Consider the following 14,047-nt stretch of genomic DNA (forward strand, 5'->3'; position numbering starts at 1 on the left):
GCGGTCCCTGTGCTTTGCTAAGCTTGTTCTAAGTAGGTGCTTTAGACCACTGAGCCATCTCCCCAGCCCAAATTTCTCTATTCTTGATTCCTTTTTTTTTTCCCCATTTTTCTTTTTCTCACACAAGATAAACCAAGTGATAGTTAAGCTTGTGTGTCTGATATATTTCACTTAACACTATGGTCTCAAGGTACATCCATTTTCATACAATTGATTCAAATTCTGCATTGATTACTTTAGTGTTAATATAATTCATTCTTTTGAGGAAATTATGTATGAGTTCTCCTACCTGCAACAAGTATTTTGTAGAAATTTGATATGCTGGGTTGTAACACCTTCATGAAACCAATTAATAAGGAAACACTAAAAAGCTAGCATTAGAATACAGAAGGGGAGAACAAAAGGTTCTTTAAGGGTAGCTGACTATTAAGTAGTCACAACTAATCACTAAAAGCAAAGACATACTTGTGAGCTTTCATCTCTTTGTGTATTGTTCAACATTGTACAAGGTCCACTTCCTAGTGCTTTAAAAGATTTAAAGCAGACATTAAAGAACAAAAATATGGGGGCCTGCCCCTTAGCTCAGTTCTTTAAGTGGCTGCTTCAATAAAGCTGTCAGGCTCAGGTTGCTGTGGTTCGATCCCCCCAAATATGCCCTGAAGGCATTTGGACAAAAAAAAAAAAAAAAAAAAAAAAAAAAGAGAACAAAAATATTACAGAATTTTTATACTTACTGGTAAATGTTCAAGTAACGAAGTTACACTCTCAGACACATATATTATACTTCCATCTGTCATGATTGCTAAAAAAAAACCATCAAGAGCCTGAAATTAAACATAATGGTCAGTTAAATGAAAAAAAAGTATTTCACAGGACAGAAACAAGAAAAAAGACAAGATTGTGCATTTTTAAGTGCTTCTAGGGAGAAGATCACTCTGGTACAAAGTTATTTCCTAGCTTCCTGTTGGATAGCTGGTTTCTAAAGATACGGACTTAATGTTCTATCTTTATTGCCATGTATACTATAAAACCCAACCATATATACAGTATGGCTTAAAGATGCTAATCAATCAATCAAATCTATCTTTTTTTTTTTTTTTTTTTTTTTTTTTTTTTTTTTTTTTCCCAGAACCAGGGATTGAACTCAGGCCCTTGTGCTTGCCAGGGAAGTGCTTATTCCACTAAGCCATCTCCCCAGCCCAATGCTAATATTTCTAAAGCACACACACTACCAAGAATGTCTCAAGCAAACAAAAGAACATACTGTTGTATTATTATTTTGCATTTGTTAACACACAAATGTCTGATGGAAGGCTAAGGAGAGACATAAGGAATAAAGTGAAGGGAGTGATAGGAACGGAAGTGGAAAAACTAGGCTGTGACCATAGCAGGAAAGGCCCTGAATACCAGGTTAAAACTTGAAAGTCTTTCCGGAAGAGTCACTAACTCAACCCCCTACAGGAAGAGACCCTGTTCCATATTCATGCCTTCTTGCTACATGGCTCGCCTCCCCATTTGATCCTGATTTAATCAATTTAACTTAAGCAATTGTGCTTCTAATCTTACTGGTTGACCATAGTTTCATCCCACCTCATGCTGACCTTGTGAGTTCCCATATTCCCCCATCTTAGATCTGCTTCACTTCACAGTTTTGCTCTATAAAAAGCCCTACAAAAGACAGATTCGTTGGCAACCCACCTGGATCCCTTCTGTCTTTCTCTTGAATAGAAGTGTTCTTTCCCACAATAAATATATTCAGCTCTTAAAAAATAAAAGAGGACTGGCCAATAGCTCAGTGGATTAAAGTGCCTACAGGCAGGTGCAGGGGCTGGGAGTTCGATCCCTGGGCCTGCTGTGCAGGCCCCACCCCTGGGTTGCACTGAGATGGCAACTGAGACTGGGCGTGGTGGCGCGCGCCTGTAATCCCAGGTCTTGGGAGGCTGTACACAGGCAGATCGCTATGAGTACGATCTAGTAAGTAAGACTCTGAACACCTTTGTAGGCCCTTCCCTACAAATACAAAACAAAACAAAACAAAACAGAACAAAACAAAACAAAAACTTAAAGGATTTCTTCTCTACACAGCAGGAAGCCAGTAGATTTTAGGACAGGGAGCCGAACTGCAATGAGAATAGTCTTGAAGTATATAAAGTATATTTAGAAAGAACAAAAAAATGAGTCAGAAAAGTCTCAATAGCCTTTGGGATAATTATGGAAATTTTTAAAATGTGAATTAATTAGCAGCAATAGGAAAGACGGAAAGAATTACTAAAGCACTGAGAAATACAAATATCTTCAAAGCAGATACTGGAGCAAGGGATACATGGCTTAATAATAAAGCAACCCTATACTTCATACTTTTCAAAGTGTTTTTGAGAACCCTAGGCACCCAAGCTACAGTTGGAAAAATAACTTCTAAACAGAGAAGCAGTATGTGAAAGATAAACAATCCTTGGAAGAATGACCTCCATATAGGGATAATAAGAAAACTGGAGAAGACAGAATATACTGTTGCTAAGAAGGAAATGGAAGAGGATACGACAAGGCTGGTGAGAAGGATAATTTAGTATATTTAGTCAAATAGGACAAGAAACAAAATAAGAAACAACTTTTGGTGGATTTTAGAACAGTTAATCAATAGGAAGGTGATTCAAACTGCAAAGTGTTTACAATGAGTAGATGACCAAAAGCTATCATAACCCACTCATTCACGCACTTGAGAAAGGAAGAAAGCCCAACAGTTTTAAGGTGACCAGATATCAAGGAATGCATTCAACAACAACAACACAACAAATGCTGGCTAAAAGAAGGTCCAGGGAGAAGCTGATAATAATTTCTCATTTAACTATACTTTCTGTCAGAAGAGCAACCTTTGGTAGATCTATGTGTATCTTAGTCATCCTGGTATCTGAAACAGCTAATCTATGTGTGATAAAAAGTACTGTAGTATATAAATTAGGGTCCTGGAAGTGAAAACAACATTTCTCTAATTCTAAATAAATATTTAATATGCAGAAACTGTCAACTCCAACAGTGGTAGACAGTAGAAAGAACTCATACTGAGGAGATGCCTATTACCCAATTCTAGTTACTTGGGGTGTAGAGTGGTTAGAAATCTTAGAATGTAAGCCAATTCATGAATTATTAAAACAAAAACTAATATGATACCAGTGTTATTCATTTATTACTACTACTACTACTACTTTCAATAGGGCAAAAATATTAAGAAAAATGTTTTTCTCATATGAAGCTAAGTCATACCACTTTAAATACAGCTTAGAAAGCAAAGTAAAGTTCTCTTCTGTGAAAAAAAAAATGAAAGTAAAACTCTATAAATAACTTAATCCTACTTCTACTTCTAAAGCCTACTTTCCCCCTCTTTCAAAGCAGGCAGAGAATAAGTAGAAAAGTTTCCAACAGCATCTTGCCAAAGTCTTGATATAAAAAAAGAATGAGGGCAGAAGACATATTTTGAATATAGGGATATAATTTTCCATGAAGGTAGGTGGTAAAAAAAACTAATACCAAAAACTAAAAGTGCCTTAAAGAGGATGATTTAGAGAGATGTGAAAGAATAAGAAAGAGAACAACCTCCTCATCTGAAGATTGAATCTTATCTTGCCCCCCCCCCCATTCTATGACTAAGGCCAAAGGGTTCATTGCTTAAAATTCCTTGAATTCACATCTTACCCACTGTAACTATTTAGTCTAGGGAAGCCTGCAACAGAAGTTCTAGGGACAGGGAGAGAAGTTCTTCGTAAATTTCCAGCAAGGATGAGGCTAACATATAATACCACGCCATCCTGTGTGGATTACTGGAAAGCTTTGAGCTACAAGAGGATGACTTTCTCACTCCAGAAAGAATGGCTATCATAAAGAAATCAATCAACAACAAATGTTAGAGAGGCTGTGGGGAAAGGGGAACCCTTCTCCACTGTTGGTGGAAGTATAGACTGGTGCAACTGTTATGGAAATCAGTGTGGAGACTCCTTAGAAAAGTTGGACTGGAAATCCCATTTAAACCAGCTATTCCTCTACTGGGAATTTTCCCTGAGGATCTGAAAACATCATTTCATAGGGATATACGTGTGCCTATGTTTATAGCAGCACAACTTGTGATAGCCAGATCTTGGAAACAACCAAGATGCCCGTCACATGTGGAACGGTTGAAAAAGATGTGGTACTTTTATGTAACAGAGTATTACTCAGCTATAAAGAATGATAAACTCGAAGCCTTCATATTAAAGTGGATGCCACTTGAAGATATAAGTGAAATAAACCAGACCCACATGTGGAAATATGATATTGTCTCCCTAGTATACGAACTTAAAAGAGGAATTACATATAGAAAGTTACAACACAAATAAAAGGAAAGCAAGAAATTGAGGATTGGACAATGAGGAGTGGACAAGGAGAAAAGCTGGGAAACGTGACAGGGGCAAAGCCATACATTTTTATGCATGAGATGGGTGGGGCAGTGATCCTGGGGTACATCAGAAGGTTTTTGAGACTAGCAGTTGGCTGGTGAGATTCTTACCCTGACTAACTGTCTATGATGGTGCCTGTGAGCCAGGCAGCTGCACTGAGGATGGCGATGTGTAATAGAAGGGTCATGCTTAGAGTGCCTGCCATCCTGGTCTTCTAAATATGTACTTCTTGTCATGACATACCATTTATTGCCATAATGTCTCTCTAGTAAAGGCTTTTTTTTTTCTTTTAAAGGGTAATAAATTGAAAAAAAAAAGACATAAAAATAAGCAAAAACAATGGCACAGGTCTATCCTGTTACAATTCTGTGTATGGTTAGATTTCTAAATTTCTTTGTAAAAATATGTTAATGCTTATTTCTACTTTTATAAGATTATTTTTTCTTCATATTCTGTAAGGACGTAAAGTTCAAGGTCAGTGAAGACTCAGGACATAGGAGAACCTGTACTGTAACAACATGTAACTCAGTTGTGCTCCAAATTTTCTGATCAAGGAGATTATGGAGCCACAGAGGAATGTGATTGATGATGTAGAGTGTGCCTGGGGAGAGTCACATGGAGAGAAAAAACATTCTCTCAGGCTTTCACACAGAGCAAATTGGTCAACCAATGGCTGTGACTCATCCTCATGGCTGACACTGACAAAGGATCTACAGGGCTACAGGATAAATCCTGGGAGTACCTGACTGACCTTATCAGATATAAAAGTTAAATTTCTTGTCATATAGGTCTTGCTTTATCTTGGTCTTAACCATCCAGCAGAAAAGTATAAAAACGAGGTATATAAAGTAAAGCCATATTAATACAATGAGCTGTAAAAGGCTCAAGTCAATAACTTCTGAGGATAACCTACTAATATTATAGACTGCTAGATAGTGTTGGATTGTTTAGTTGAATTCAAACAACTATAGTATTTAGATGCCAATAGAATATCCACCTCTGACAGGACACACACACACACACAAAAAAAAAAAAGATACAAAGGAAAGATCATTTTGCATTTATATATACAAAATAGTAAGAATAAATATACAGCTACTTTTGCTCAATTCAATGAGAAGAAAGAGGTGTATTAATAGTGCTTGGACAGGATAGGATATCCTGTCTGCTTCTTATACTATGGGTAACCACTAAGAAGATACCAATGTACAATGTATTGATTATTGAAACTGTCCTATTAATCAGCTTTGAAACTGTCTCATTCATATTTACTTCTCAATTAAAAAATAAATTAAAAAAAGAAGATGACTTCACATACAGATGACTTTAGAAAGATCTGATTAGGTCAAACTCCTCCAAATGTCCTGCTTATTCCTAGTCTTTATTCCTAGTCTTCCAAGAGTTCCTTAGGCAACAGATGCAAGGTAGTGATGGTGGGGCAATGGAAGACTACAGATAGCCAACATATAAGTTGTAAGTGAATTTTAAGACCTTGGTTTTAGTTCTTCCATTAATTATCTATCGGACAATGGAGAAACAACTTTTTTACATTACAATTAAGTTTGAGCCAAATAATCTAATCCCTTCTACTTGTCGGTAGCTGTTCTAACATTCAAAGATACAGCCTACATCAGAAAATCTGCTGAAAATGGTATGTATTCTGCTTATTTGTAATCTAATCAGTGTAATTAACCACATAAATCACAACTAGGTTATGCTCTACCCAAATGAATTTCACCCAAACAAAACCAGTTCTATTTGTGAATCATTTTTTTCCATATTTAATCAGCAATTTGGAAAGACTTTAAGCATGTAAAATCAAATGTGAGAAAATATTTGGACTCAGCATGGAATATGTACACATAAATCTTATGTACACAAGTACACATAAATCTTAACATATGTCAGGTTGTATATGTAGTAGTTATAAAATAAATAAAAAACCTTGACATTAAAAATAAGTGCAATCAGGGCTGGGCATATGGGTCAGTGGCAGAGTTCTTGCCTTACATGCACAAGACCCTGGGTTTGATTTCCAGCAACACACACACACACACACACACACACACATAGAGCATTTTTAGGAATGCAAACTTAAAATCTATGAGTATTCATGAAAAAATATTTTCAAATTTTTTAAGAATTTAAAATGTCATCTCTAGAAACTTTCATTCATTTTTCTTCTTGATACTTATGTACATGGGCTTTGTTGATTAATGAAAATATTTACATTATGAAGAAAATTTTGAAGATAACATTTTTCTGTTCAGCTTATTCATAAGAAGGTAACTTACCTACATAAGGTTATAAATGAAAACAGGTATTACACAATTTTTTTAATTTATGAGAATTTTTTCTTACCAATAAAACAAGAGCATTTTTATTAACACAGACGATCTTATTAAACCACTGCACTGAGAATATTATACAATAAAAATAAAAATTGGATGTTCTTTTCTTTGTTGTAGACATTAATTTGTGTAGACTTTTTCACATTACTTGTACCTAAACAAATACTTCTGTTAATATCAAAACACTTTTAGAGGAAATAACCCATTAATTTAAAGAACTAATAGTTTATCACAGAGCTACAAGTTTCTTGCCTGTCTAACTTTCATGATCATGGTATCTCCCTTGCCAAGTAACTATGCCTGTCTAATTTTCACTAAAAAGAAAAATTGGGTAAGAGGCAGCATGTACAGGAGCTGCAGGAATGAGATCAGAAACCAGTTGCCCTATAACGAATTCCACTGAGCCACTTACAAGCTGTGTCACTCTGGGCAAGTTTCATAACGCCTCTGTTCCTTGATTTCTATATGTTGAAGTAAGAAGTACTAAAGCCCAACACTGTTTATTATTAACACACAGATACCAGTGATTAATTACTTTCTAATATGGTTGTGAGGATTCATTGAGTTCATTAATACACGAAAACTCCTCAGTATTTCGGTTTTAAAGTATATGATTAGATATTTAAAATATAGTTATACTCTTAACAAATTTGCATTTGTTAATGTTTTTGCTGAAAACACATGTACTTATCCAGCTGTTCTACTTAAAAGTATAAACAGAAAAATACCTCATTACTTTGCATAAAGACTACCTGGCTTCAGACACAGAAAGACAGTAGACATACAAAGATAATCTGAGACACAGTCATTATATATGTATCATATATATATATATATATATATACACATAATAGTTGAATGCTTGAAGACTAAAATAATAAAGTCAGACAAGATGGAGACCAATATATAGTAATGAGTAATCTCTATATTCTTCATCTCAACTACAGTCTTGTAATCTTTCCATGTCTACTCTCTTTTATATACCTATTTTTCTTGACCTTAAATGTTACCTCCAAAATAAGCTACCCATTTCCTATTATAAATTTACATGGAAATTTGATACTAAACTCTGCATACTTTATATATACAGATGAGACCTGTGTTATTGTGTATAGGAAAAAAAAGTACAGAAGTAAAATTCATAAGAGTGATTCAAAATTTGTGAATTTTTAATAAGTTGTATAAGATAGTACCACTTCTGCAATAACAAAAAAGTCTCAATCATTTTTTAAAAATAATTTGGTCACAGAAGAACATCTGCTCACTTCCTTTTAAAATCGTCTAAAGAACAGCTACCTTTCAAAGTATATTTCACTTTTAGATTTTCCAAATACTTGTTATTTTTATTTTAGGCATATTTAATATATCATTAAAAAAATAACCTATTGTATATTGAGTGTCTCTTTGTAAAATCTTGTGTTGAAACTTAATCCCCAATGTGACTATATTTGCAGGTGGGCCCTTCGGGAGATGACTGAGCAATGAGGGTGGAACCCTCCTAAAGAGGACTAGTGTCCTTATGAAAGAGGGCACAGGAAGCTCTTCTGCCCTTCTGCCGCACAAGGATACCATCACACTATGACTATTCATGAACCAGGACTCAAGAACTCTCACCAGACATGAATTCTTCTGGTGCCTTGATCTTAAAGATTTTCTAGCCTTTAGAACTATGAGAAATAAATTTTTCACAAGCTATACAGTTTATTGCAGCTCATATGGACTGAAATAGATATATTTAATAATATCTAACATGTAAAAATGTATTCTATTTTTTGTTAGAAGTAGTTGGTATAGTCTCAAGTGGAGAACCCAGTAGATACAATTTTTTTACTTTTAGTAAACACATCAAAAGATTCAAATACTAAAAATATGAAAATTTAGAGCTACTTTATTACATAGTATCATAAGCTTACAATACTCTGATCAGTATTAATGGAACATATACATAGCTTATTACATTTTCATTTTAATTAAAGACTCCCATATTAATACTACTGCTATAATCACGCTAAAATTAACCATGCTCCTGAGATTTCTTTTTTGAGGAAAAGAGAATTTTCAAAAATTAAATCTGGACATACCTCTAACATTAACTGTGTAAACTCTTCATTACTAAGGAATGTAGGTTTCCAGTCCTGTCGAATTTCACTAGCATCTGACTGTGCAGTGATTTCTGTAAATAGATTGACACATTAGTGGTATACTCCAACCAGTGGGAGAGCACAAAAATCCTGCAAATTGCTGTCTTTCCCTTCATGTTAAAGATAAGAATGACAGGGACTAAAGTTGATTGGTTTACATAGCAAGACACCAGGTGCTGCCTACAAGCAGGCACAGGGGCCGGAGGTTCGATCCCTCAGCCTGCTGTGCCAGCCTACCCCGGGAGCACACTGAGATGGCAATTGAGACTGGGTGTGGTGGCACACGCCTGCAATCCCAGCTCTTGGGAGGCTGTAAACAGGCAGATCACTACGAGTCAGATCTAGTAGTGAGACCCTGAACATCCTGTAGACCCTCCCCTAAAAAAAAAAAAAAAAAAAAAAAAAAAAAAAAAGACACCAGATGCTGTTTGATATGAGGAAATATTTGAGTTTATATAGGAAGCTATCTCTTTAGATTTGGCCTCTTGGGGCCAGGGAGATAGCTCAATGGCATAAGCACCTGCTTGGCAAGCACAAAGTCCCCAAATCAATCTCTAGTACCACAAAAAGAAATAAAATAAGATTTGGCCTCTTGGTAATATTCTTCCTCCCCGGACTCAAAGTTTAACATATCAATACTTGATGGAAAATACCTGTTTTATGTTATGTCTAAGATGTTTGATATTCAGACAAATAGTAAGGTTAAGCTCAAGTGCCTATGTTATAGGATAATAGTATCATTAAACTTCTCTTCTGGAGGGTTAACAACTTAAGTTTGCAGACCAAAAATTAAAGAAAAAGAAGGGCTACAAGGACAGCCAACGTTTTGGCCCTAGCCTTTCAAGGTCATTAAGGACTCAGGAAATAAGAGAACCTGTACTGTAACATCCTGTAACTCAATTGTGCCCCAAATTTTCTGATCAAGGAGAATTTGGGGTCACAGAGGAAAGTCATCGATGATGTAGCATGTGCCTAAGGAGAGTCATGGAGAGAAAACATTCTCTCAAGCTTTCACAGAGAGCAAATTTGTCAAGCAATGGCCATGACTCATGCATATGGCTGACACTGACAAAGGGTCTACAAACTGAGGTATAGGGTTTGAGGTTAAATCCTCAGGGGATTTTTTTTTCCTCCATAATTTTATTGATAAACAAACAGCAATGAGACAGTTTCAAATCAAATTGGTAGGACAGTTTCAATAATTCACATATTGCATACATTCTTCCTATTGGTTAATTGGTGTACAAGATGTGGACATGATATCCTATTTACAAACACCATTAGAACAAATCCCTGAGGGGATTTGACTGACCTTGTCAAATACAAAAGTTACGTTTCTTGTTATATACATCTTGCTTTATCTTGGTCTTAACCATCCAGCAGAAAAGTATGAAAATAAAGTATAAAAAGTAAAGCCATATTAATATGATGAGTTGTAAAATGCTCAAATCAACAACTTTGGACATTGACAGTCTTATGGAAAATCCACTACTATTATTGGACTATTGGACTATATTGAGATATTTTGCTGAATTCATGTACCTACAGTATTTAAATGACAATGGAATGCCCTTCTCTGACAAAACTAACCAAAAAAGGGGGATGCAAATGAATGACCATTTTGTATCTGTATACTCAAAATAGTTAGGATAGATATACAGCTCCATTCTCTTAATTTAATGAATAGAGAGGTTTGTTCTAATAGTGTTTGAGACAGGATTTCAGGTCTGCATCTTGTACAATGAATAACCACTAAGAAAATAATATGCAATGTATTAATTATTGAAAATGTACTAGTAATCAGTTGTGAAGCTGTCTCTTTGCTATTTCTCAATAAAAATATTTTAAAAAAAGAAAAAAATATTCTTCCTCCCCCATCCTCTATGAAGCTTCCATATTTAATGCTTTTCATGGCTCATAAACCTGAGACTGCTTCCTAGAGACACTAGTAAGAACAAGCAGATTAAATAAAGATTATTCCGTTCAAATGGTGATATCTAGTAAGAAAGCTGTGAGTCTGCAGGATAAGATAAGTAAAAGAATTCCTCCCAATCTTACTTTTAATTAATTAGGGAGACAAAATTAAAATTCTGAGCAAAAACTTCATATGCCCAAAGTAATATGCCCAAACGACTTATTCAGTATCCTTCTACATGTTCTTAGTGGTAGGAAGCTGGTCCAAAATTTGGAGATGTGGCATGGGGCATACATTTTATCAGAATTATTACTATTTTATTTTGCCATATAATTCTCATAGATCTAGTGAAGAAAGTTATTTATAAATAATACAATCTGAATTGTTTAGGTAACAAATGTTTTCCTATTTTGAAATGCAGACATATTACAACTAAGCAGAATAAAAATTTATGACTTAGGTTACACTCTATACAGCATACTTTATTTTGCAATAAAAAGTATGAACTCTGCTGATTTTTTATCAGATATACAAAGATAGCATATTAAATTGTCACTGAAAAACTTGTATTATAAATGCCTATGCTGTAACATGAAAATAATTAAAAAGTATAGCTGCTGATTTGTGGTGGACTAGTCATGTTTTTAAAATTTATACACATTTAGGAAAAATGATTTAAATCTAGAAGGAAAGACCAGGGCCATGGAGATAGCTCAGCAGTCTAAGTGCCTGCCTAGGCAAGCGCAAGGAGGTGGGTTTGATCCCTGATACCACATGCTGGGCTGGCTCTGCCTCTGGCACGCCAAGCCAACCCGGCCATCAAGACCTGCTGTGGTGGCACATCCCTATAGTCCCAGGAAGGGTGAAACAGTAGCATCACTATGACTCTGAGCTGTGTAGTGAGACCCTGTACAAAACACATAAAATTAAAAAAAAAAAATCACAAAATCCCCCCAGAAGCAAAGACCAATCAAGTTTAGTTAAACAGGCCTACTTTAAAATAGTATTTAAGAAATCCCTTTTAATATAAATTTTACTTTGTGAGAGTTTTATATCCAATTTTGAAAAACAAATACACTTAATACAAAAATTAACCCTCTATTTTTAGGGAGAAATATCCATTCAACAATCATTTATTCAACTCCTACAATGTTAAAGCATTCATTGATTTAGGGGAATGTGACTTCTTTTTTTTTTTTTTGGAATGTGACTTCTAATAAGAGGTGTTGAGGTTTCTGAAAATAATTTTGAAGGTAAAATGTAATGACAGTGGTGGCAATAAAATGGTAAGTGACTGGACAAAATGAAAATGAGTTCAGTTTTAGACGCATTGACTTTGCAGGGACAGGCAAAAGAAGTATCTATAAATACAAAGCTGAAATTTTTCTCTCTGAAGATAAAGCAATGGTAGTTTAACAGAGACACAAAAGCTGAAGTCACAGAATAAAATAACCAAGTGAAATAGTAGAGATCAAAAACACAAGAATAAGCCCTAGAGAAATGTCACATTTAGAGAATATATAAAGAAAGAAGAAGACAATTTCATTTGAGAAAGGGGAAAGTGACACAATTTAATGGAAGCAAGCCAATGCAGGATGAACCAAATTTCCAGTTCCACAGAGATGAACATTAGGTTGAGCTACAAGATAAAAACTTTTTGCTTTATAGGGAATGGGTAAGTGGTATCATTAAAGTGGGAAAAATTTTTCAAAATTTCAACTGAAATTTTCAATTTCAAAGAGAATTCAAAACAATTTTGAAAAAGAACTTCAAAATTTCAAAGAATGGCAGAACATAAACAGTCTAGGAATGTATTACCCAGCGAGCTGGGGAGACACAAAGAGGCACTTCCTACTAACTGTCCTCTAGAAATATTCTGTGATTCTATTTGCATCTGAAAAAGGAAATCTCCTTTTATATATTCCTAAAATCTAGTATCTCTGCCACTGAACCACTTCATAGTCTCTACATTTTCTTTCTTTCCCTATGCCTTGGGCATGTCAGGTAAGCACTCCACTACTGAGCTATGCCTCTAACTGCCTTTATATTTTCATGACCCTCGACTGGGTCAAGGTGATTTCCTTTGAAGAACAAGTACTTTAAAAGTATTTTATTTCCTATATATAAATCTAAATAACTTTTTGAAGTGACATATAAAGTCCTAACATCATCTGGCTGTTTTCTTTCAAATATACCCCTAACTTTCCAACATGAATATGTTCCAGATACAAGTCCCCTGTGTCTCTGCATTTGAACATGTTCTCTCCTTTGTGTGAAATGCTATTTTGTTTAATCTAAAAGAAAGACTGTTGAAATGAACTTTCTTTTTTAGTGTAGGGAACTGAGCTCAGGACCTCATGCTTGCCAGGAAGGTGCTGCCCTGCTGCAGTATAGCCCTTGCCCCAAAATAAACTATTTTAAGCCATCCCTGACCTGTTCTTTGCCTCTGTGTTCCCACTGCAAGGTCACAATTTACAAGCATCAACAACTTCATAATTATTTGTACTATAACTATCTGTTTGCATGCTTGTCTCCCCCAGCTTGGGTTGTATAAAGGCTAAGAGCATTATCCTGCACCACACAGATCTGGACTATAGAAGGCACTAACTAAATGTTTGTTGAATGAAACAAAGATTGTACCAAGAAACTTCTGTAAAAGGCAAATGGTTTCTCTCTTAAAAAAAAAGTTGAGGAAATATTCAATTCTATGAATCTGTGCCAAGATTCTATAGGAAGAGTCTTACAAAAAAAAATATTCACCTCTATGTTTTCGCAAAAAGTCAATACTCTTCTGCAAAACAGTAGATTTATCCATCTTTCTAGCATTTCCAGGAAGCATGGATCCCAGCTCTTTAATGAGAACATTAAATTGATCTCTACGTTTCTTTTCAGATTTGTTTCTAGATACCCTGAGGGAAAAAAATAAGCAGTTTTTAAACAATTCATTTAATTACTCAAATCATTTGTTACAATGTTAAATTTTGACATGACACTGTACAACTGTATAGACAGATAAATATTTCCTAGGTTACCAACAGTATCTGTTAATTTTTCATCTCAGTTTATCACTAGAGAAACTTGAATATATCAAGCATTTGGCAAACATGTTTTTATGAAAATGCAAAAACAAACTGCACACACACACACAGCAAATCTTATTTAATCTAGTATTTACCAAGGCTTGGAAAGTCATAAGCTTATAAATATTAATAT

The 14,047-nt window shown here is 34.9% G+C and overlaps 1 protein-coding gene across 7 annotated transcripts in view; it reads right to left on the minus strand.

Annotated features, from left to right (window-relative positions):
- Nucleotides 1-14,047, minus strand: part of Clock (clock circadian regulator) — a 191,857-nt gene that overhangs the window by 60,517 nt on the left and 117,293 nt on the right. For 6 of the 7 annotated variants that reach the window (XM_023710915.1, XM_023710913.1, XM_004627517.2 and 3 more), the window contains 3 exons: nucleotides 13,595-13,743; nucleotides 8,860-8,951; nucleotides 735-824 (listed from right to left, as the gene is read on the minus strand). In XM_023710915.1, coding sequence (XP_023566683.1) covers nucleotides 735-824; nucleotides 8,860-8,951; nucleotides 13,595-13,743 — 331 coding nt within the window. Of the gene's footprint in view, nucleotides 1-734; nucleotides 825-8,859; nucleotides 8,952-13,594; nucleotides 13,744-14,047 lie in introns of those variants that run through there. The other variant, XM_023710916.1, reaches the window with a different exon arrangement.

This window comes from Octodon degus, unplaced genomic scaffold (genome assembly GCF_000260255.1).
Source record: "Octodon degus isolate 3935 unplaced genomic scaffold, OctDeg1.0 scaffold00019, whole genome shotgun sequence".
NCBI classification, from domain to species: domain Eukaryota; kingdom Metazoa; phylum Chordata; class Mammalia; order Rodentia; family Octodontidae; genus Octodon; species Octodon degus.